The sequence below is a fragment of the Aotus nancymaae genome, unplaced genomic scaffold, assembly GCF_030222135.1.
Source record: "Aotus nancymaae isolate 86718 unplaced genomic scaffold, 86718_ANA_hifiasm-v0.15.2.pri h1tg000260l, whole genome shotgun sequence".
Classification (NCBI taxonomy): Eukaryota; Metazoa; Chordata; class Mammalia; order Primates; family Aotidae; genus Aotus; species Aotus nancymaae.
Window position 1 is genome coordinate 367892 of NW_026988675.1, and position 24749 is coordinate 392640.

Sequence of the window (24749 nt, forward strand, 5' to 3'; positions counted from 1 at the left end):
GAGAAGGAGACCAGGGACGGTGATCCGGTCGGGGAGGGAGAGTGCAGCGGCAAACGGTGCGGAAGGAGAGCCGCTCGCGGCGGGAGAGTCCAGGGGCAAACGGTGCGGGGTCAGAAGGAGACCAGGTAAGGTGAGCGGGTCGCTTCGGGAGAGTCCAGGGGCAAACGGTGCTGGGGCAGAAGGAGACCAGGGACGGTGAACTGCTCACAGCGGGAGAGTCCAGGGGCAAACACGTGCGGGGGCAGAAGGAGACGAGGGACCGTGACACGTCGCGACGGGAGAGTGCTGGGGCAAACTGTGCGGGGGCACAAGGAGACCAGGGACGGTGAACCGGTCGCAGCTGGAGAGTCCAGCAGCAAACGGTGAGGGGACAGAAGGAGACCAGGGACCGTGATCCGGTCGCGGCAGGAGAGTCCAGCGGCAAACGGTGCGGGGACAGAAGGAGACCAGGTAAGGTGAGCGGGTCGCTGCGGGAGAGTCCAGGGGCAAACGGTGCGGGGGCAGAAGGAGACGACGGACGGTCAGCCGGTGGCGGCCGGAGAGTTCAGGGGCAAATAGTGAGAGGGGAGAAGGAGACCAGGGACGGTGATCCGGTCGGGGAGGGACAGTCCAGCGGCAAACGGTGCGGAAGGTGAGCCGCTCTCGGCGGGAGAGTCCAGAGGCAAACGGTGCGGGGGCAGAAGGAGACGAAGGACCGGGAGACGGTCGCGGCGGGAAAGTGCAGCGGCAAACGGTTCGGATGGTGAGCCGGTGGCGGCAGGAGAGTCCAGCAGCAAAAGGTGCGAGGGCAGAAGGAGAACAGGGACGGTGAGCGGGTCGCTGCGGGAGAGTCCAGGGGCAAACGGTGTGGGGGCAGAAGGAGACCAGGGACGGTGATCCGGTCGTGGCGGGAGAGTCCAGCGGCAAACGGTGCGGGGAGAGGAGACCAGGTAAGGTGAGCGTGTCGCTGCGGGACAGTCCGGGGGCAAACGGTGCGGGGGCAGAAGGAGACCAGGGACGGTGAACTGCTCACAGCGGGAGAGTCCAGGGGCAAACCCGTGCGGGGGCAGAAGGAGAGGAGGGACCGTGACCCGTCGCGACGAGAGAGTGCAGGGGCAAACGGTGCAGGGGCAGAAGGAGACCAGGGACGGTGAGCCGGACGCGGCCCGAGAGTCCTGGGAAAAACGGTGCAGAGGCAGAAGGAGACAAGGGACGGTGAGCCGGTCTGAGCGGGAGATTACAGCGGCAAACTTTGCATGGGCAGAAGGAGACAAGGGACCGGGAGCCGGTCGCGGCGGGAGAGTGCAGCGGCAAACGGTGGGGAAGGTGAGCCGGTCGCGGCGGGAGAGTCCAGTGGCAAACGGTGCGTGGACAGAAGGAGACAAGGGACGGTGAGCTGGTTGCGGCGAGAGTGTCCAGCGGCAAACGGTGCGGGGGCAGAAGGAGACTAGGTAAGGTGAGCGTGTCGCTGCGGGAGAGTCCAGGGGCAAACGGTGCGGAGGCAGAAGGAGACGAGTGACGGTGACCGGGTCGCGGCGGGAGAGTCCAGCGGCAAACGGTGCAGGGGCAGAAGGAGATAAGGTAAGGTGCGCGGGTCACTGCGGGAGAGTCCAGGGTCAATCGGGGCGGGGGCAGAAGGAGACGAGGGACGGTGAGCCGGTCGCGGCCGGAGAGTCCAGCGGCAAATGGTGCGGACGGTGAGCCGGTCGCGGCGTGAGAATCCAGGAGCAAACGGTGCGGGGGCAGAAGGAGATGACGGACGGTCAGCTGGTGGCGGCCGGAGAGTTCAGGGGCAAATAGTGAGAGGGGAGAAGGAGACCAGGGACGGTGATCCGGTCCGGGAGGGAGAGTCCAGCAGCAAACGGTGCGAGGACAGAAGACCAGGTAAGGTGAGCCGGTGGCGGCAGGAGAGTCCAGCAGCAAACCGTGCGAGGACAGAAGGAGACCAGGTAAGGTGAGCGGGTCGCTGCGGGAGAGTCCTGGGGCAAACGGTGCGGGGGCAGAAGGAGACCAGGGACGGTGGTCCGGTCGGGGAGGGAGAGTCCAGCGGCAAACGGTGCGGGAACAGGAGACCAGGTAAGGTGAGCGTGTCGCTGCGGGACAGTCCGGGGGCAAACGGTGCGGGGGCAGAAGGAGACCAGGGACGGTGATCCGGTCGGGGAGGGAGAGTCCAGGGGCAAGCGGTGCGGGGGCAGAAGGAGACGAAGGACCGGGAGCCTGTCGCGGAGGGTAAGTGCAGCGGCAAACGGTTCGGATGGTGAGCCGGTCGCGGCAGGAGAGTCCAGCAGCACACGGTGCGAGGACAGAAGGAGACCACATAAGGTGACCGGGTGGCTGCGGGAGAGCCCAGGGGCAAACGGTGCAGAGGCAGAAGGAGACGAGGGACGGTGAGCCGGTCTGAGCGGGAGATTACAGCGGCAAACTTTCCGTGGGCAGAAGGAGACAAGGGACCGGGAGCCGGTCGCGGCGGGAGAGTGCAGCGACAAACGGTGAGGGGGTGGAAGACGAGGAACGGTCGCGGCAGGAGAGTCCAGTGGCAAACGGTGCCGGGTCAGAAGCAGACCAGGTAAGGTGAGCGGGTCGCTGCGGGAGAGTCCAGGGGCAAACGGTGCGGGGGCAGGAGACCAGGTAAGGTGCGCGGGTCGCTGTGGGAGAGCCCAGCGACAAACGGTGCGGGGGTGGAAGACGAGGAACGGTGAGTCGGTCGCGGCGGAAGCGTCCAGCGGCAAACGGTGCGTGGACAGAAGGAGAACAGGGACGGTGACCCGGTCGTGGAGGGAGAGTCCATTGGCAAACGGTGCGGAGGCAGAAGGAGACGAGGGACGGTGAGCGGGTCACGGCGGGAGAGTCCAGCGGCAAACGGTGGGGCAGGTGAGCCGGTCGCGGCGGCAGAGTTCAGCGACAAACGGTGAGGAAGGTGTGCCGGTCGCGTCGGGAGAGTCCAGTGGCAAACGGTGCGTGGACAGAAGGAGACCAATTAAGGTGAGGGGGTCGTGGCGGGAGAGTCCAGGGACAAGCGGTGTGGGGACAGAAGGAGACCAGGGACGGTGAGCCGGTCGCGGCGGGAGAGTCCAGGTTCAAAAGGTGCGGTGGCAGAAGGAGACCAGGAACGGTGAACCGATCGCGTTGAGAGAGTCCAGTGGCAAACGGTGCGAGGTCAGAAGGAGACCGGGGACGGCAGAAGGAGACCAGGGACGGTGAGCCGGTCGCGGCGGGAGAGTCCAGCGGCAAACGCTGCGTGGACAGGAGACAAGGGATGCTGAGCAGGTCACAGCGGGAGAGTCCAGGGACAAACCCGTGCACGGGCAGAAGGAGACCAGGGACGGTGAGCCGATCGCGACGCGACGAGAGAGTCCAGGTTCAAACGGCGCGGGGTCAGAAGGAGACCAGGTAATGTGAGCAGGTCCCTGCGGGAGAGTCCAGGGACAAACGTTGCGGTGGCAGAAGGAGACCAGGGACGGTGAGCAGCTCGCGGCGGGAGAGTGCAGCGGCAAACGGTGGGGAAGGTGAGCCGGTCGCGGCGGGAGAGTCCAGCGGCAAACGGTGCGGGGGCAGAAGGAGACCAGGTAAGGTGAGCGGGTCACTGTCGGAGAGTCCAGCGTTAAACGGTGCGGGGGCAGAAGGAGACGAAGTACGGTGAGCCAGTCACGGCGGGGGAGTCCAGCGGCAAAAGGTGGGGGGCAGAAAGTGGAGGAGGTAGATGGAGCCTGTAAACTAAAAATAAAATCCTAAGACCCCCAACCAACTGAACAAACCCTGTCTTGGCCAAGGGGACCCAGAAAAACCTTAAAAAATGAAGTTCCCTGCCATGCCTCATTGTCCCTCTCCCTTTTACAGTTTAGACACAACAACTGATCAACGTTAATGTTAAAATAGAGATTATAAAACTGACAGAGCGGAACAGACTCCCCTCTTTTTTTTTTTCAAGACAGGGTCTCACTCTGTTGTCCAGGCTGGAGTGCAATGGCTGCGATCTCAGCTCATTGCAACCTCTACCTCCTGGGCTCAAGTAATACTTCTGCCTCAGCCGCCTGAGTGGCTGGGATTACATGCGCATACCTCCATGCCTGGTGAATTTTTTTGTAGAGATGGGGTATCAGCCTGTTGCCCAGGCTGCTCTCAAACTCCTGGGCTCAAGCAATCTGCCTACCTTAGCCTTCCAAAGTGCTGGGATTACAGGTGTGACTCACCACGCCTGGCCAGGACATACTCTCTATGATGATAAGATACCAAATTATAAACAAGACCCAAGGCGATGCCTGGCAAGGGTGAAGTCACACAGTCCTACAATTAAAAAATAAACTCTGTTCTCATTGCCACAGAATGTTTTCTCCCCTTTTCTCTATCAGCTAAACAAATACTAGCCTTAAAATAAACAATATTAAAACAATTACAACTCTACAACCACCAAACATCAGCTGACTAAACCGTCCTATTCCTCAAGTCATAACTACAACTTTAATTAAACAAAAACCTGATTTCTATAACTTTTTCCTAATAAGAAACCACCAACCATAAGCTAATTCTGCCCAGTTTTATAGACTACACATTTAAGTGCCTTCATGTCCGTTTCACCTTTTAACATAAAAGACCTAATTATAATACATTCCAATATTGTCTCCACCCAAAAGTAAACATAAAACACATGTATATGTTTACTTATTATACAAAAACACAATCCTCTTCCATAAATATCCATAGCTCCTATATACTGTGAATATGGGATAACCCATTCAACTTAAATTCCTGTCTTGCCCCTCCCTCCCTCCTCAAAATACTTACTTTCAATTTTTTAGCCAGAGACTACACTTCCTGCAGATAATTCCTTTCTTAAAAAATAAAACTCTGCTTTCTAATTTATAAATTACATAATTTTAAAATTCAGCCCGACAAGCCATAGAACATGTGTCCAGCCTGTGGACGGGCCAGCTAACAGGAGCTCCGAGGGAGGCTTGACTGTGAGCCGGGAGCCACCTCTGTGTTCTTCAGTGTCTTTACAGGGGACCTGTGTCTTTCTCTAGGTCTGAGACTTTCTGACCGATAAGGTAACTTGTGCTGTCTCTGATTTCCGTCAGAGCCTCAGGTTTCCTTTGCTCTTGGCCATCCCTCCATCTTCCCCAAGCAGCTCCCTGCATTGTGCCTCCTTCAGCCTCTGTATATACTTGGAACATTCTCAGCGGCTCCTTGGGGCTGGAGAGGCTGAGCGAGCAGAGGTTGAGGTGGAAATGGGAGTTCTGATCCTGCAGCTGTTCTGTTATCTATGGTCCCACTCAGGAGACTGACCAGCAGAGAACTGTGTGCATCTGAAGGGAATCTAGAGTGACAGGCTGAGACCCAGTGACAGAACAGCAAGTGTTCAACTGTATGTTTTCAAATTGCATCAGACTTTTTTTTTTTGACAGGGTCTCACTCTGTTGCCCAGGCTGGAGTGTAGTGGTATGATCTCAGCTCACTGCAGCCTCCCACTCCTGGCCTCCTGAGTTCAAGTGATTCTCATGCCTCAGCCTCCCAAGTAGCTTGGATTACAGGCATGCACCACCACGCCAGGTTAATTTTTGTATTTTTAGTAGGAATGAGGTTTCACCATGTTGCCCAGACTGCTCTCAAACTCCTGAGCTCAAGCAATCCACCTGCCTTGGCCTCCCCAAGTACTGGGATTACAGGCATGAGCCACCACGCCTGGCTGCATCAAATTTTTAAAAGAACAATGTGAATGCCTTATTTATAATATGTTCTGCTATTCCTGGGTTTAAAAGTATTTGTCTTAAATTTCATTTAAGTTTCCTAAAGTCCATGATATCTTTGGGGGTTAGAAAGAAGCAGTTCTAAGATAGGTGAAGGGGGCTGGACAAAAGCCAGGAGCATGGAACAATTCACTGTGGAAGGAGGAGGTTTGAAAACCGTAAGATGTGCACGCATGGAAAGTCTCTATTGTGTTCACAAGCTGGGAAATGCCCAACTTTGTACATGAACACAGGCTTGGATAGGAAGATGTCCACGCTCTTGTGGATTCTAGCCACAGCTCTCATGGCGCATAGTAGAGTGATTATTTTGACTAACATGACTGTTTGACTTATAGCCAGGAATGCATTGAAACTCTTCAGTTTCCTTTCTAATTTTCAGATGAGTGTGTTTCTCCAGCGAGTTCCTGCCTTGTCCCTGCATGACATCCTCTGTTCTTGGCTCCGCAGATTCAGATTGAAGGCAGTGTGGTGTACAGCAACTACTGTGTGGGCCTGGAGGTGCAGGCCCAGGCCCCTGTCAGTGTGATCTCCGAGGGCACACACCTGTTCTTCTCTAGGACTGCTTCATCCCCCATTGTCCTCAGAGGGACCCAGTCCTTCGACCCTGACAGCCCTGGGGCCCGTCTCAGGTGAGCACCACCCACACACAGAGCTGTGCAGCTCAGACTGTGCCTTCTGCAAATGCAGGCTCTGGAACATTGGAGGCTATTAGCAGTTTTAAATTTTAAGTGCATTTCATAAGTTTAACTGCTTTATTTAGGATCAAAATATAAGGGAATTGAGGAAAAGAGTGGAAGTAAAATGTAGGTCACTTTTTAAGGTGGTGTTTAAAGAGTGATCTGTTTTGGAATGTGGAGTTTGAGTATCACTATTATTAAATTCTTGGTTGGTGAGATGCTGTGGTGTGTGGGAGGCTTGGTTTCCAAGGGTTACTCATCTCCAGGTTGGTAGATCTCCTGTTGCTGGAGGCTGCCCCAGTTCAGGCCTTGGTCCTCTTCTCCATCCACACCCCTTCCCGCCTATGGCCTCAGCCAAGGTCCTGATGTGGATCCATCCATGGTCTATGTGCAATAGCCTCAAACAGGGATTCTGTTTAGACCGCTGCCCGGACTCCAGGCTGTGAGTCCTGGCCTCCATCCAGCACCCCCTCTGGACAGCCTCGATACACCTCAGCCACGCACCTGCCTTCTGCACCCATGGAAGGGCCTTTCCAGTCGCTCAGGCCAAAATCTTCTTTCTCTTTTTTTTTTGATAGGGTCTCACCCTGTTGCCTAGGCTGCAGTGCAGTGGCTTGATCTCAGCTCACTGCAAACTCTGCCTCCCGGGTTCAAGCCATTCTCCTGCCTCAGCCTCCCAAGTTGCTGGGACTGCAGGTACATGCCTCCATGCCTGGCTAATTTTTGTATTTTTAGTAGAGACAGGTTTCACCATGTTGGCCAGGCTAGTTTTAAACTCCTGACCTGAAATGATCTGCCCGCTTCGGCCTCCCAAAGTGCTGGGATTACAGGCATGAGCCAACACATCCAAAAATTTTTAGCAGCATCTTTTACTTCTTCTTCTTTTTTTTTTTTTTTTTGGCCCTCCCTTAAACATGAGTTTCCCACCACCTCCCCCACCCCCCGTACATCCTGGTTTGAGCTGCCAGGGGCTTGGGCTCATCTCCCTAAGATCTCCTGGCCAGTCTTCACACTGCCATCCTCTCCTGCAGCCCTGTCTCCAAGGCAGGGATGGGTTCTTTTTCTAGTAGTATTGGTTTTTATTCTTTTTGATTTAGGGGATGTGAGTGCAGTTTTGTTACATGGATATATTGTGGTGTTAAAGTCTAGACTTTTAATGTAACCGTTACCTGAATTTTTAGTGTTAAAGTCTAGACTTTTAATGCAATCATTGCTGTACATTGTACCCATTAGGTAATTTCTCATTCCTCACCTGTTTCCCACCCTCCCTCCTTTTGGAGACAGATTCTTTTAAAAACAGTCAGAAGACCTTAGTTACAGCTCGACCCTCTAGCGCCCCCTTTTCACTCAAGAGTAAAAGCCAAAGTCCTCACACTGCCGATGAGGCTGACGTGACCTCCCCTGACCCACTGCAGCTTCAGCTGTCCCTTCCTACCTCCACAGCTCACTGCAAACGGGCCTTCCTGCCCCTCCTTGGACTTACCCAGCTTGCGTCTCTCTCAGCTCTTTACAGCAAGGGTTCCTTCTGCAGCTCGTCACTCAGTTCACCAAATGTCTGCCATCATCCCCTTCCTTTTACTCACTGCTCAAATATTCCCATCCCAGTGAGGCCCACCCTGAGACTCCAAAATGACAGATCCTGCCCTGATCTGATGGCCTCTTTCTTTACAGTAGTCACCCCTGACATCCAGCCTTTCCTCACTTACTGTGGTCACTGTTAACTGAGTGATCTAAGCTCTGGAGGGCAGGGCTCTTATTTGACACGTTCCCTATGCCTGGCACATGGTAACTAGTCAGGGAATATTTACTTAAAAAGCAATAGATGAATTGCTCTGTTTTCCCAACCTCTGTGATCACACATATTTGCTGTATTACAAATGTAGGATTTGGTGTTTCTTGAGTTGAGAGGATGCAAAGGCTGCTTGGATTCACCAATTTGATCCATGCACATGCTCTGGAAAAGCCCTCAGCTGGCTGCAGCCTTCCCTGCACCCAACCTAAGGAGACAGAGGCTGTATCTTTCTCATCTTCACATCCCCATGTTCTAGCACCCAGCACGATGCCCGAAAACAAGAGCTCTGTATGTGGCTGCTGAAATGAGCTGAATTTCCTCCCTGGGAGTACAGGATATTCCAGCCAGATCCCAGGGGCAGTTGTTCTGCACAGCCCGTGAGCCGGAAGCAGTGCTCCTGCTGAGCGGGGTGGTTCCTGAGTCATCACAGTGCCTCTCTATGCAGGCTCTGGAAACAGAGAGGTCTAGAATGAGGTGCCTGCACACCAGACAGGGAAATGCCTTTAAAAGATCAATAGCAGTTCAGATTTAGGTGGCACCTCTGAAAAGGGCTTATGGCTGCAGGATGGGGCCAGGCCTTCCTAGCCACAAACATTTCCATGGCAGCATTTCCTCCCTACTGGAACTGCATGTTTGAATGTGCGTCCCTGCTAGAGTAAGACCAGTTCAAAGTTGGGGATGACGTTGTCTTCCCGCTTGACCTGGTTGGAGCAGCCATGTTTATTTCGCTGGGTGTGACATTTGTTATATTGCAGAAACACTGTGAGACTGGGAGGAGAGATGCCTGAAGTTCGTCTCACAGACCCCTCACTAGCTGTGCTACTGGGAAGCTCTCTGAGGCCTCCCAAATGTATTTTCTTCCTAAACTTGGGCTCACGTGGCATTCTTGTCTGTCACATGGAGCTGTCATGAGGGTAGGGTGCAGTGTTTGGGAAATACTTGAGGGCAGCACAGCTGTGTGACTTGGGAGGTGGCAGTGATGTGAGCAGAGGAGGTCACTGTGCACAGAGAAGGGGTAGGAAGCCTGGGGTGGCCAGAAATAAGGCTGCCTGGAGTCAGCCTCCATGAGTCAGGAGGGGCCTGAGCCCACCCCAGATGGTGGTGCTGATGCCCCTTTGCCACCTCCCACCTTACTTACAGGAGAAAATGTGGGAAGCCAATCTCTAGCCACATGTCCTCTACGGTCCCCCTCACCCGGGAAAAATCCATACAGTGACACAGGGTGGTCCTGACTCTGCCCGATGCTCCCCTCAGCCACTCCGATGACTTCTCCAACAGGTATCACTGGGAATGCACCACCGCCAGCTCCCCAGGACATCCCTGCTTCAGCCCCTCCACTGCACACCAACTAGATGCCGGGGGCTCCCACTGTTTCCTTTGAGGCACAGTGGCTCAGTGACAGCTGTGATCAGTTCCTTGTGATGCTGAGGGTCTCCAGTAGTGGCCAGAACTCTTCTGAGGCCCGGGTGTTCCTGTCCCTCCATCCTGACTCAGCCTTCAGGTACCACCTGCCCTGCATTCAGCACAGCTCAGCTCACAAGTGTCTGCTCCCACCTGGTGCTAGCATCTGTGAAAGGAATCTGCTGTGCACAGCAAGAAGTTTGGAGTTTGGCCATGTGGGATTCTCACTGCAAAGAAGGAGGAGAGGGCTGTTCAGAAAGCTGCTGCGGAAGCGATCCCCGTTCCCGGGCTGATGTCTGGGCAGCATCTGACAGCCAAGCACACTGGCTAAAGCTGGAAGAGCAGGGGGTTCCAAGTGGAACTTCAGTGGGAACCCTCCCATCACAGCATCTGTCCAAAAGATCGGGGACTGTCCTGGGGCTTGGGGCTAAAGCCAGGAGGCAAAGCCATAAAGTTCCCAGCCAGGGGTTTCAGGGCCTCTGCCCAGGCCTTCCAGCCATCACAGGGCTGAGGGGACAGCAGTGTGGGCCCAGTCGTGATGTCTGAGACTGTGAAAGGTGCAGGGGCAAAGAAGTGCTGTGTCCCAAACCCAGAACCCCTGTAGCGCTGAGGCCAGAATAGCACCCATGGGTGAAGTGCAGCCCCCAGACACCAAACACAGGTTACCAGGACCAAGCCAAGTGCCGAGGTGGGCATGGGTTGCAGCTCTTTCCCAGCCTCCCCTCTAAGGGGTTGGATCATTATGTAAGTGAGCAGCAGGGATGGAGCAGGAGCCCAGGCGCACCTGCTTTGGCCACTCTCCCGTGGGGGCTGCAAGCTGGCACCCACCCAGGAAGCAGTGCTGGGACTGACCCTCTGCCCATAGCCCTACATGTCACGTGGAAGACCCCAGGCAGGCTGAGTTGCTTCCATCATGAACGGTAGGGGCAAGGGGCCTGGGCAGTTACTATGGTCCTATTTGTGGGCTGGGTGGCTTGGGAAGGCTTCCTGGAGAAGGAAGAAAATCTGCTGTCCTCAGAGATCAGAAAGACTGCTTGGAAGGTCATGCCCCAGACTGGAATTCAGGGTTTCAAGATTAGAGCCATGAAGACAAGGCTCAGTAGATAAGAGTGGGCCATGCCATGGTGGACCCCAAGGTCACACAGCACTGCCCAGGGGTCCCCACAGGCCCAGACCACTGACTGTTATTTGAGGCTTTGGGTACGTATTAAAAGTGAAGAAATGCCAGGTACAAGTCTACAACAATTGGGCACAACTTAAATCATTAAATTTCACAAATTAAATACTTTTAATCCAAAAATGTAACGTATTATACACTTCTGCCACTCATGAGATAATTACAGAAATTATTTTAAAATATTATTTCTGCCAGGCACGGTGGCTCACGTCTGTAATCTCCGCACTTTGGGAGGCCGAGGCAGGTGGATCACGAGGTCAAGAGATCCAGACCATCCTGGCCAACATGGTGAAACCCTGTCTCTTCTAATAATACAAAAATTAGCCGGGTGTAGTGGCATTCTCCTGTGGTCCCAGCTACTTGGGAGGCTGAGGCAGAAGAATCACTTGAACCCAGGAGGCGGATGTTGCAGTTAGCCAAGATCGTGCCACTGCATTCCAGCCTGGGTGACAGAGCAAGACTCCATCTTAAAAAAAAAAAAATTCTTTCGATATATGCCAACACTGTCGGGTGAACCTCTTTTGATCCTGTCGGGAAGGTCCGGACCTGTGTGGATGATGTCCCCAGGAGGTCTGGGGCTGGAGGGACCTCTCTTTGCCCGTGTCCATCTGCACCTCTGTCATCCCACTCTGCACACACATGGATGGGCCCTTTCACACACACAGAGCGCCTGGGCCCAGTGCCAGGCAAGGATGCTGTGTGGCCTCTCCCACCATGGCCCCTCAGCCCTTGTGCTGGGAGCCACATGCTGAGGCCGTGGTCTGAGACTCATGGGATGTTCGCATGGGAGACACCAGGTGCCATGCATACCCCGGAATGTCTACCAACCTGGTCTTTTTTTTTTTTTTTGAGACAGAGTTTTGCTCTTGTTGTCCAGGCTGGAGTGCAATGGCACGATCTCGGCTCACCGCAACCTCTGCCTCCTGGGTTTAAGCGATTCTTCTGCCTCAGCTTCCCCAGTAGCTTGGATTTCAGGCATGCGCCACCACGCCCGGCTAATTTTGTATTTTTAGTAGAGATGGGGTTTCTCCATGTTGGTCAGGCTGATCTCGAACTCCCTACCTCAGGTGATCCGCCCACCTCGGCCTCCCAAAGTGCTGGGATTATAGGCATGAGCCACCATGCCCGGCCCCAACCTGGCCTTTTAAAGCCTCCCTGAGTCCCACAGGAAATAAATCTGTGAAATCCCAACCCACCCCTGTGATATCGTGAAAAACCATAAAAGTGCACTCTAGAAAGTGCTGGGTCAGCAAAGAGGCTGGAGAGCTTGCAAGCAGGCAGCCATGGAAAGCAGGCCCAAAGGAAGTGGGCACCAGCCTGTGGGTGTGGGATGTGTGTTGCCCATCACCCACAACCCTGCGCAGGGAGGAGGCGGGGCAAGGCAGTGGAGACTTCTTTCTGTGTGAGCATCTGAGGCCGTGTGGGAATGGCAAAGGTGGATGGCCACAGGGAGGGTTCAGGAGGGGATGGGTTTGCGGCTGGTGGAAGCCAGCCCTGAGGTGGGGCAGTGAGGAGAAGCCACGTGGTGGCAGCTGCTCTAGTGTGGAGAGCTGAGCCGGAGCCCAGGCTTGGAGACAGAGGGACCTTGGCCGGGCCTGGCTCTGCCCTCACTGCTGTGTGACTCGGACAGGCTGCGCAGCCTCTCTGAACTCTGTAGAGTGGCGGTGTGCTTGCCTCACTGGATCTCATGGATGTTCAAGCAGATCACGCTAGTGTTGAGCGTGGCACAGTGTTGGCCACTCCGTATGTGCTGTCATATGTGCTGTGACATTGCTATTCAGTTCCCTTAATAAAGATCCAAAGTAGGGTGATTTAAATATGCCTGACACGAATTAATGTGACCAAATAACCCGCACATTATTTTCCTAAGATCTGAAGCCAAGGTATATGTTTCAGATTCCTCCAGATCTCCTGGGTCAGCTTTAAAGACACCTTTGTCAACCGGAATGACGAACTCTCTCTTCAAGCTGTATGTGAGGACTGTGGTGAAATGTCAAAGCTGTCTTATTCCTGGGATCTCTTTTTAGTCAATGCAACAGATAAGAATAGGATAGAAGGTAAAAAGACTGATGGCTTTATTTCATTGTCTGAGTAAAAAACTCAGGGTTATTGTAAGATTTCTAAAATGTTTCAAAATACAATTGGCGTAACCCAGTGTGTCTGATCTGCCTGGTGAAGGGTCCGTCGTGCTTCCCCAGCCCTCTTGCCTCTACAATCCGTGTGAACACTTGCGAGGCACCGGCAGAAGAGGTGACACACTCGAGGGCTGCCTCTGACCTCAGCGTGATATGGGAGGCTGCGCCCAACATCCGTGTAGGCAGTTTTATTGAGCTAAAGCCACATTCGGAAGGACCTGAGATGTGATGCACTGCCCAGAGGGCTGTGTCCCTCACCCCCTCACCTGTCTTTTGGGGCAGCTGCACGGTGAGGAACGAGCAGAGGAACCAGGGCGGAAGGTTCCAGTCCTTGATTCCACAGTACCAGCTGGTGGCTTTAAGCAGCTCAAGATTTAATTTTCTTGAGTGAAAGATGAAGACCTTACAACTTCACAGAGTGGTGTCAGGGCTAGATGGAATGTGTGGAGCGTGCCGGGCACTGGTGAAGGACACTGGGTACTGCAGGACACAAAGGTTTGAACCAGTCATGAGACTGAGTTCTCACCTGGCGTTATTTGTGATCAGAGAGGTGGCTCTCAATGGCAAGCAGAGGAGCTTTATTTCTGAGCTGGAGAGCCAGCTCCTACAACAGAGCTGGTGCCAAGCCCCGGCTGACCTTCACGTTTCTTAAAGATCCCCTCCATGAGGCCATACAAAGCTTCCACAAGTAGAGCTGTGGGTACAGCTGGCCTCAGCGGCTACAGGGACATGAAGACATATAGGGTGATTGTGCCCTTCTTGGCAAGAGAGGCATTCCAAATTCTTTTAGGTAAATTGAGTTTTTCTGAATCAGAGTCCATGCTGAATAGATGAGAGGAACCTGCAGGGAAAACACATCCAGTGGTTAGACTTTCAGCAAAGTGAATCATGGCCCTTAGATGGATGTGTCTCAAAAAATTGGGCTCTCCCATGATTGCAAGGAAAAGTTTACTTTATTGAGAGGTCATTTATATGCTCGTGGCATTTTTTTCTTTGCTCTTGATCCTTCATCATAAATTCTAACAGCAGTTTTGAAAACTGTTATACTAGCTACTTGCTGTATTCGTCCCTTCTTGCACTGCTATAAAGGAATACCTGGGCTGGGTAGTTTATAAAGAAAAGTGGTTTACTTTGGCTTATGGTTCTGCAGACTGTACAGGAAGCATGCTGCTAGCATCTGCCTCTGATGAGGCTCCAGGAAGCTTTTACTCATAGAGGAGTGCAAAAGGGAGCCGACGCATCACATGGTGAGAGAGGGAGCGAGGCGGCAGAGCAGATGCCAAGCTCCTTTAAATCTCCTACGAACTCAGAGCAAGAGCTCACTCATTACAGCAAGGAGGGCACTAAGGAGTCATTGGTGAGGGATCCGCCCCCATGACCTAAGCACCTCCCACCAGACTCCCCTCCAACACTGGGGATTATGTTTCAACATGAGACCTGGAGGGGCAGAACATCCAAACCATATCACTTACTGACGGACAAGGGAGTGAGGATTAAGAGAAACCCTATGCACCCCAAGTTGTTTATAGAACAACCATGAATAAGCCAAGCCTGGGAATGCATAGGATTCAGCAGACCCCACCCCCTGACTTGGAAGAGCAAACGCCAGGTGCAATCACTGTGAAACCTACCTTCTACTTCCATATGTGTGTTTCCTGCTGTTGGCCAACACACCAACACAGAACACGCCAACACCACATTCTGTGCCCTCAGTCTCTTAAGTGTAGGTTTTCAAATTCACAACAGATTTGTTGAAAACAGAGCATCCTTTTATAGTCTGTAGACTTTTTTAAGCAAATGTTTTATATTTTTGCTACAAAATTCTAACACTGCCAAATGTTTGCTTAAGTTCCCTTCTGCAGAGTAGTGGGGCTGCTGGGCTCACTGGGACTCGGTGCCGTTTCGATATCATCACAGTCAAACCTGCTGTCCACTGAGCCCAGCACTGCAGATCCTGATGCCACAACCACACCATTCTCACGGGAAGCTTCACCCATGACCCTTAGCCAGCCTGCCCCTTCAGCCCCAAGGGGAACCCCCACAGAGCCCATGACTGGAGTCTACTGGATTCCTGCTGTGGGGGACTCTGCAGTCCCAGGGAAGGCTCCAGAGGAAGGTTTGCTAGACCCAGAGCCAGGGCCACAGAGCAAGGGATCCCTGATGACTGACCCCTCGGAGAGAAGTCAGCCCACCCTCAGCCCTGACCCTCACCTCTCTGGTAAGTGCCACTGTTCCTGCATGTCCTCCCCCTTGTCTGGGCACCAAAGTTACCTTTGGAAGCAGTGAATCTGGTGGTAAGGTGTGAGATCACATCAACATGGGCCTTTAAGTCAGAGAGTGCCAGGTCCACACCTACCACTTGCTGACTGTGCAGTAATCATGAGTTTCGGATTCCTCATCTCTGGACTGGGAAAATGACAAAGCCACAGCAGTTTCTGAGGCTGCAGTGAGGTCAGTGAGGTCCCGTGTATGCAGTGTCTGTGCTACAGTAGCCATTTGTTCCACTCGGGCTTCCTCATCCTTCTCCCCCGCCCTGGCATCAACTGCTTCACTTTATCCTTGGGTTTCAGGTGGACAGAAACCATTCTGGTACTTAAAAAATGGAGAGAAAAGGTAATGGTGAGAAAAGCTCTAGCCTGGCACCTGTCTCTCTGTCACTGTCCCCAGCTGGTGACCCCGTTTGATTTTGCTGCTTACTCTTGGGTGATGGCGCTCTAATGCATGCTCTTATCAATGCCACTGTGCTTCTGGCCTCCCAGATGTGGCTTGTCTGGCTGGAGGGACTGCTGTGAGCTCCTTAGCTTCTGGGAGAGGAGGGCTGAGGGGACAGGAAGTGACATTTGCAGCAGGACATTCTTATGTCCATTTCTCTCCTTCTAAAGGAAAAGAGCAAGACGTCTTCTCTAAAAGGACGGTAAAAGACTTGCTTGAAGAGAGGATGGGATGCTGGGTGTGGAGGCAGAAAGCCACATGTGAGCCTTGGCCTCGTCTTACTCACTGAGTTATTCTCAGTGTCTGTGCTTCTGTGTCTTCTGCTCTGAGTCTTTCAGGAAAGCTTCCATGGCCAGCTTATGCTGTGTGCCAGGATAGATCACAGTCCCTGGCACATTGGCACTCAGTGAGCACATTGTAGAATGAATTGATGATCAGCGAATGACTTATTCACCTATTGAATGAACAGATGGATGATCAGTGAGTGACTGATTTATCTGTGTAGGGAAGAGACGGATGTCTAGTGAGTGATTTATCTGTCAAATGAGTAGGTAAGTGATTTATTTGTTGGATGAATGGATAAATGGCTGATGAGTGGATGATTTATCTCTCAAGGGAATAATGGATAATGAATGAACGATTTGATTGGCAGCAGTGTTTCCTACAGCAGTCCTCCTCAGCTGCCTCCAACTCCTCGGCCTCTCCAGCCCTTCCCACATTCTTTCCTGTGTGTTATGCTGTTCTTGGAGGAGATGGTCAGTCAGGGGAGAGAAAAACAAAGAAGATGCTCCCAGATCCTAGAGACAAGAGGCATGGCAGGCCACACAGGGCCACGTGGGGAAGCCACAGGGAGGTCAGGAGGCAGCAGACAGGAGCAAGGGGAGCACTTAGGCCAAGGTCTTTCTTGGGGTTTCCATGGGAAGGAAAGGCAAGGCCAAGGCAGGGCTGGGTGAATAGTTTAGAATCAGCTAGTTTAATTTCAGCAGATCCTGGGCCTAAGGGTGGTCTCTAGTTGCCCAGGATAATTTGTCAGAGGTGGTTCTGGATTTGTCAGTTTGTGAATCAAAGACACATTGCAGGCTGGGCCTTTTGTGGTCTCTAAGAGTTGGCTAGCCCCAGCCCCAGGAGAAGCCGTCAGAGCACTCTCTCCTTAGCCAGAAGACTTTTGTTTCACTTTGTTTTTCAGTATCAAAACATCATACATTGAAAACATTTAAAAATCTTCACAATACACACGCAGATCTGTTGTAGAGGCTCCCATTCACACTCACAGTAGGTGCTTCATCAATAGGACTGAATGAATGAGAAATAGATCTGCCTGTGTATTGCATTTACAAAGTTATTCTTCCTTACAGGAGTAATCTGACCCCTCAACGTCTGTGTTTTATTACTATATCTTGCTTTGGTGACCTTGGTTTCAAGTTTTAAAGAGCCTCCTTAGCCTAAATGAAGCGCAGCGGCTTCGTCTTGCCTAGACCATGCAGTAGCCCTTCCTCCACCCTGGCTACTTCTCTGCTTGCTGCCTGCAGTCACCTCACCACAGTCCAGCTGAAGGACTCTTTTCACCACAAACCAGGCAGTTGTCACTCTCATGACAGGTCCCCGCAGTGGCTTCCCAGGGCACTTAGGACAGAAGCCCATGTCTGTGCGCCAAGCATGATGTGACCCCTGGCAATGCCTCCAGCCACGCTTTTCCTCCTCCTGCCCTTTCTTCCTGCCTCCCTCCAATCACCAGGGAAGATCATTCCCATGGCATTTTGGTTTTACTCAACCTGGAAGCTCCTTCCTTCAGACCTTCAAAGAGCTCCTTCCAGTCTTGGTCTTCAGAGAGGACCTCCCTGACCTCCCTCTCAAAAGGACTCCCCTTCCCCACCCCTCTCTCTTCCTGCAACTCCACTTTGCTTTCCTTCATTACCTGACTTTGTGTTATTTACTTATGTGTTTTCTCATTTATTTTTCTGACTGCCTCACTATTAAACTCCAGATAGCAAGGACACCATTGATCTGGTTCACGCTGTGTCCCCTGTTCCTAGACTAGTACCTGGACTTCTTAGACCATAATAAATTTGTGGAAGGAAGAAAGGAAGGGAGGGAGGGAGGAAGGGAGGGAGGGAGGGAAGATGCCATTGGACCACTAATTATATGATAACAAAGTCTATCTCTTGACTATGTTTAGCTGCTGAAGACGTTATATTAGATATGCAGTATCCAGCAATGGTACAAATAATGTCAGCATTGAATCACTAATGCTTTAAGATCATCATGACTATTTTTCTTTAACATCTATTGGCTTGGTTTATCTTCCCAGCAAATGACACCAGCTTTCCAGGATCAGGACCTAGCCTGAGTGCCAAGGAGAGCCCTGGAGATGGGGATAACCTGATGGACCCCTCCCTGTCTGCGGGCAGAGCCAAGCCTGTCTTCATGATTGACTGGCCCAAGGCCCTGCTGGGAAGAGCAGTTTTCCAAGGCTACTCAAGCTCAGGTGTGAATGCTCTCTTTCGACCCTGCAATTGCAGTGTTTCTGAAGCTGTTAGATCTCAGCCCTCAATTTCTTCTGAACTTTTCATTTTACTAGATAAGTGTTTAGAACTGTGTACCTGTTCTACTTGTGCTTGTTCCTCTATGGACTATGGCCTGAGGCTCTTCTACCAAAAGTAAAGTTAGCATCTGTTGCTACCAGGAGCTCCCCGTGTGCACACCACAGGGGAAGACAGGCGCCTCCAACCGATGCACGTTGTGTGCGCAGACACCGTGGTGTGCACAGCCTTTCCGTGACAGACTTTTGTAGGGCAGACAGAATTTGCATGAATTGATCAAAACGAAGCTGCTCCTGAAGAGCAATTGAATTTCTAATAGATTTTCCCAGCCCAGACATGCTGGTTTTGCTCAATTTGTGGGATTGCCGCCTTTCGTAGTAATACGTGTGATGTGTCATCCCTATAAACCTCTTGGGGAGGACCTGGATTTCACACTATTTTTAGATAATTTCCCCTTCACCCTTCCCTTAAAGCACTTCAGGAAGTACTGTTGTGAAATTGTACCATCTGTGTTTAGATCGTCACTCTTGTATTTGGCATCTCTCCTTTCTTCAGGGTGACTGGTGTGGGGTCAGCCCCTCCCTGCTAAGGAAGTCACCCAGTCATGGTCAGCAGTTACACCCAGATTAAAAACTGTCCATGACCAGCATTTTGCAGACTTCAAAATAGCTTTGAAATTCCTTAATCATACTTCATAGTGTGATTTATAAAGTTGCCAAATTAAACATGAACATAATTATAAACAAGCAAAATAAGATCTTACCAGAATTGTCTTATTGCATGGGACATTAGTGCCATTTCTGAGCCAGGGATGCATGGAACATCCTCAGTATTGCTTCTGCTGGGCAGGAGAGGCTCTTTATAGAAGGCGGTAACCAACAAACTAACAGCCTTTCCAAGCAGGAGTGGCATGTTTCACTAGCACCTATGTTACCTTCACCTCTGGGGGAGGGGGGAGCCCATTCCCAAGGACACCATCTGACCTCTGTCTCTGAGTCCACTGAGTGTCACTTCCATGCAGCCACATCTTTCCTGCAGGTATTACAGAACAGACGGTGACAATCAAGCCATACTCTCTGAACAGTGGAGAGACGTACGTCCTGCAGGCGTCTGTGGGTATGTTACATTGTCAGTGGGATTTATGAGAGGATGGGAAGGAGGCCTGCCGTGTCTCTGTGAGTTTACTCTTCCTGAGGAATTGGGTGCAGGTCTACTTGAGGGTAAAGGCTGAACAAGCAGTTGCCTTTTTAAAAAGTTACATATAAATCTTGTTAATGCTACACAACTGGACAAGTTGATTCCTTCCCTGCAAATCTGTCCATAATCTCTCTCCCTCTCTCTATTTAAACCCTAGAAAGGTGTTAATGCTTGTCTTGTGCCGCTGATGTTCACTGAAATTCACCCACAGGCCTCCCTTCCCCTTGCTCCGCATTCCTCCTTGCATTTCCATGCCTCTCTCAATCTGAGATCATCATTTCGGAGAACTTCTAGACATTTCCCCCATTTCTAGAGGTTTTCATTCCATATGAGCAGCACAGCGGACTCAACATTTTTTTGTTTTGAGACCGAGTCTCGCTCTGTTGCCCAGGTGCAATCTCAGCTCACTGCACTCTCCGCCTCTCAGGTTCAAGCAATTCTCCTGCCTCAGCCTCCTGAGTAGCTGGGATTACAGGCACCTGCCACCACGCCCAGCTACTTTTTTGTACTTTTAGCAGAGACAGGGGTTCACCATGTTGGCCAGGCTGATCAACTCCTGACCTCAGGTGAGCTGTCCATCTGTCCATCTTGGCCTCCCAAAGTGCTGGAATTATAGCCATGAGCCACCACACCCGGCCAACAACTTTTATTTGCAGATAGGTTTGGTTCAAGGTCCACAGTTTTGCATTAATTGAAACCCATCAGAAATTTGCACACTTGCATTCTGTGTGAACTCTTGTGTCATGCAAGTGGGAAACACGAGGTTCACTTTCTCCTGAGAACTGGCTGGGCTGAGCTCAGTGAGATCCCTGAGGGTCATCTTGATTCTCACAGTTTCTGTAAACATCAGCCTGCCCTTTCCACATTTAGCATTTAACAACTAGCCCTGGGTCCCTGCTTTGGGTTCGAGATGGGCAGCTTTTGCTTTTGTTTCAACAAATGCCTTTTGCCCTTTGGCTGGATCTGTTTCTTTTGCCTCTGAAATTTGCCTAGTGGCAAGTGTAAAGAAAGTTCTCTTAGCTGGATCATATTCCTTGCTGCTGCAGGAGACACCTGAGAGCGTCTCCATGGCCCGCGGGCCTGGTCAGTGTCCTTGGCTGGCTGCCAGGTGGTGCAGTCAGGCTCCAGGTCTCCTGTTGGCCTCCTCTCCCTTGGCCTTGCACACCCTCACTGACTGCTGCCCTCTCTTCCCATGCTCTTCAGATCACACCAGACCCCCTCGTGACTCTGTCTTTCCCTGTGGTTATTTTGGCTGGAATGCCCATTCTTTTCCCCACATCCCTTCCTAAGCCCAGTATAAGACTGATACCCCAACACTGCTCACTCAAATGTGTCTTCCATTATTGAGATTTCCCTGGTCAGCCAGACAGAATTCATCACCCTTTTCTCTTAGATTTTGCTTTTCTTATAAGATCTGTCTTCCGTGGTTGTTGTGACTGTTAAGTAGGATAGTACGGGAACAGTGTCTAGCAGGGCACCTGGTGTGTAGCAGAGGCTGGATAGATGGTACCTGCTGTTATGATGAGGATAATGACCATCAAGGTTTTAAACCATTTGACATGTAAATTCCATTTCTACAATCCATCTCAAGAAAAATACATTAAACATTAAAAAAACTATGTGTATGAGAATAATCATTACGGGGTGATCGATAATAACAGAAAATAGAAAATAAACAAAATGTGTAATTGTTGGGGATAACAGTTATGCATGTTAGGGTATATCTGTTCCATGGCATCTTGTGCAGCTATTTACAACAGTGATTTTGGATGCTATATGTCAACATGGAAAATAGTTACAATATTAATATAGTTAATAAAATAAATATAAAACTGTATCAGTGCTATACAGTCAACTAAGCTGTACTTATGTATGTATATGTCCGAGGTTTTGAGGGAATCCAGGGGAATGGAGAAAGTGTGCTTTGCTGGGTGATGGGTCTGTTAGCATCATCTCCCCCTTAGGCTTTGGTTTCTGTCTGGGTGGTTGCCATGTGGCTCCCAGGTAGGGAGTCAATTTTGTCTCCCCAGGGCCTAGGATAGTGCCTGCCCCACCCACTGAGTGTTTGTTATATTACTGAATGCTATAGGCAGTGGTTCTCAAACCCCAGCAGTTCAGAATCCCCTAGTGTGTGCAAAAACTATCAATGAGTCTCACTTTCTGAGTCAGCAGGTCTGGGTAGGGTTCAAGAATCTGCATTTCTGACAAATTCCCAGGTGAGGCTGAGGCTGCTGGTCTGGGGACCCTACGTTCAGAACCCCTGCTATAAGGTTTATCTATAAAAAATTAATCCTACGCTGCTGTAATTCTCCGTCATGGGTGAAACCCCTGCTTGATCTTTCCCTTTAGCTTCAAAGCTTGGCTTACTGGGTAAAGCTCAGCTGTACTTGACAGTCAACCCGGCTCCACAGGACATGGCCTGCCAGGTGCAGCCCCACCATGGTCTGGAGGCACATACCGTCTTCAGTGTCTTCTGCATGTCAGGAAAACCGGTATGTGGGCAACCCCCATGTCTGTCCTGAGAGACCCAAGACAGTGGCACCTGGCAGTCACAGCAGTCATGGGTGCTGTAGGAATGGACAGTGATGTCCTTCCCACCTGTGAAGGAATTCGGCCTGCAGTTGAATGTTGGAAAGTTGGTTAGGCATAAGTGGGCTTCCCCAGCCACTAATGAGAGGAGTGCAAAGTGGCCCCCTAGTTGAGAAGGTTCAGAATTTCACGAAGAGACAAGGGCCTGCTCACTAGGAAACATGGCAGGGCATCCACTGCTCCACAGCCTTGTTAGAGCAGGGGCCTCTGTTAATGCTGCCCGTGAGAAGAAGGTAGGCATGTGACCCAAAGTGAGGAGCATGGCCCTTTCCCTCCCAGGGCGCATCTCTAACCCAGACTTACCCTCGCTCTTCATCTGGGCCATGGAGAAGAACACTGTGATTTTGTTGCTCAGGGTCTTCTGAGGGTGAAATGAGAGGATGGATTTAAAAAGATGAAAGCCAATCAGCCTGGCCAACATGGTGAAACCCTATCTCTACTAAAAATACAAAAATTAGCTGGGTATGGTAGCGGGCACCTGTGATCCCAGCTACTTGGGAGGCTGAGGCAGGAGAATAGCTTGAACTCAGGAAGTAGAGGTTGCAGAGAGCTGAGATTGTGCCACTGCCCTCCAGCCTGGGTGACAGAGTGAGACTCCATCTCAAAAAAAAAAAAAAAAGATGAATGCCTCAGGTGGTGGGGAGGCAGGGCAGGACCTGTCACTTGTCAGTGACCCTGACACTGCCCTCTCCATCCTCTTAGCCAGGACACTGGCCTCCCTGCCTTTCTGCCTGACCCCTTTTCTAGGAAGCCGCACCCTTGTCCTCCAGTGGGGCCAGATCTTGGCCTTCACTTGAGGCACGCCCACCCCTCCCTCCTGCTCCTCTTGCTGTGTAGTGCCTAGCGGTGGGGAAGCTGAGGGGCAGCCGGGACCCTTCACCCTGAGGAGGCCATGACAGTCTGATTTGTGACTGTGGGGAGGTTCCTGGGCAAGGAGAGGACACAGACACTGGTGAGGAATCTCGGGGTTGTTCGAGAAACCCTTTGGCCTTGGGGAACAGAGAGCACTGCAGGGCGCAGGGAGGTCTGTCACGTGGGCTATGCAAGAGGGAATGCTGCTTACCTGTCACTTACCCTCTTCCTGGCTCTAAAGAACATCCTTGGGCACAATGAAGGCTGCAGGGGTGTGTGTGTGTGTGTGTGTGTGTGTGTGTGTGTGTGTGTATTGGGATGTCATTCACATGTTCATTTATACTATTTTTTGCTCCCCATGGACTGGATCATAGGACTTCCATTATAAATTTGGTTACCAGATAGGAAACACCTCTAAACACATGTTGTACCATGGGAGAGACACCCAGTATTATTTTGTGTTGCCAGCTGGTGAGCGCTTGGACAATTACAAAGGTAAGCCGTGGTGCCAGCTGGGGTCACTTGCTGTGCTGACCTAGAATTCTAAAGCTTTTTTTCCTGGTTTTCAAAAACTAAAAATCATTTAAACTGTGTCTAGAAAATAAAAGTGTTTATTGACCTTGATCAGCCTAATGCTTTTCACTTTAGGTTGGTTATCTACCTTTTAGTGTACAAAGAACATTAATAATATCAACAAATTAAATCAGTTTTTCATACCTTAAATTTTACCTGAAATATACTGCAAATGATAAAATGCCAGAGGATGTTTTTTCATATATAAGTTAAATATTTAAATCAGGACATTTCTTATTTATGAATGAAATATGTCATATCTGGTGAATCTTGCATTTGTTATGGATGAAATCAAATCAAGGTAGTCCCCTAAGGAACAAAATGTGGGGTAAATGAGTGTTGAGTTAGCATGTTAGTAATATAACCTCAACACAAAATGATCCCACAGTGTTGCCAGCTTTCTGCTGTGACCCTGTTCCTGAGGTCATGGTTACTTCTAAACCAGTCCCTTGGAACTGGTTTCAACTGAGCCTAAGAGACATGCAGCCATTTAGGAAGGTATCTTGACATGCACCACCCCAGGCTGGTTAAATAAAAATCTCGCTGGTGGTGACTTTTTAAGTTTCTGTTTTACTTTTTCAACCTCTGGAGCATTCTAATGTGCAGGCAAGGTTGAGAGTCACTGATCTAGAAGTTTCTTTGATTTGGGTTGATAAGATTATTAAAGGCTAAAGTCTGAACCAGTTCATTCACCTGATTTGTTTTTCACCTCTCCTTTTAGCCAAGCTGAAATGCCTTCTTCATGAAACCTTGCCTGTCATCTCCAGTTAGAAACACTTGCATCTTCTAGATACAAGCCAGTTATATTGAGCAAAACTTCTGAGAAGGCATTTTGAGATCTTCATAATCATGCTCTGCTTTGTATCACAGTGACTTTGTACTCCCTTTGTTCTTGAGTTTTCTTGAAGTCAAGCTGCACACAGGGTTATGTGAGACCGAGGCTGGGCAAACATCCCAATAGAAGAACCTTGGGCCACAGCCTCAGCTCTGTGTTGGAAGTAAGGATTTCTGAACATAAATTTACAGACCAAATTTAGGTCACAGTCCCAGAGCAGTATCAGGGTTAGTGATGTTACAAAAATCATTCACAAGCATGGTATTTGTTTGTAATTATCAGTATCAGTACAATCAATTCCTATGAATACTTGAACTCAAGATTTATAAGGGAGTAAACAGACACAAAATAAATACAATATAGTAAAAACTTAATATATACTTTTTCTTGTCCCATCTTTTGCATGAGTGAGTATGGCACAGACTCAGCTTGTCCGAGTAAATGGAGTCTTGCTTAAAAACTGCTCCTTCTCTTGGATTTTCTGTCCATGCATAGGACCAACCTTATCTGTTAAGAGTATTTGTTAAAATTACTGCCTCCAGGGCC

At 50.8% G+C, this 24749-nt stretch overlaps 1 protein-coding gene across 1 annotated transcript in view; it reads left to right on the forward strand.

The window, feature by feature from the left end:
* The window catches only part of LOC105709190 (polycystin-1-like protein 1), a 103370-nt gene that overhangs the window by 13734 nt on the left and 64887 nt on the right, over positions 1 to 24749 (forward strand). Inside the window, 9 exon segments of the mRNA XM_064372007.1 lie at positions 6171 to 6352; positions 9471 to 9549; positions 9551 to 9693; positions 12667 to 12827; positions 14755 to 15123; positions 17926 to 18102; positions 19196 to 19273; positions 21704 to 21846; positions 23170 to 23290. Of these exon segments, the coding sequence (XP_064228077.1) occupies positions 6171 to 6352; positions 9471 to 9549; positions 9551 to 9693; positions 12667 to 12827; positions 14755 to 15123; positions 17926 to 18102; positions 19196 to 19273; positions 21704 to 21846; positions 23170 to 23290 (1453 nt within the window).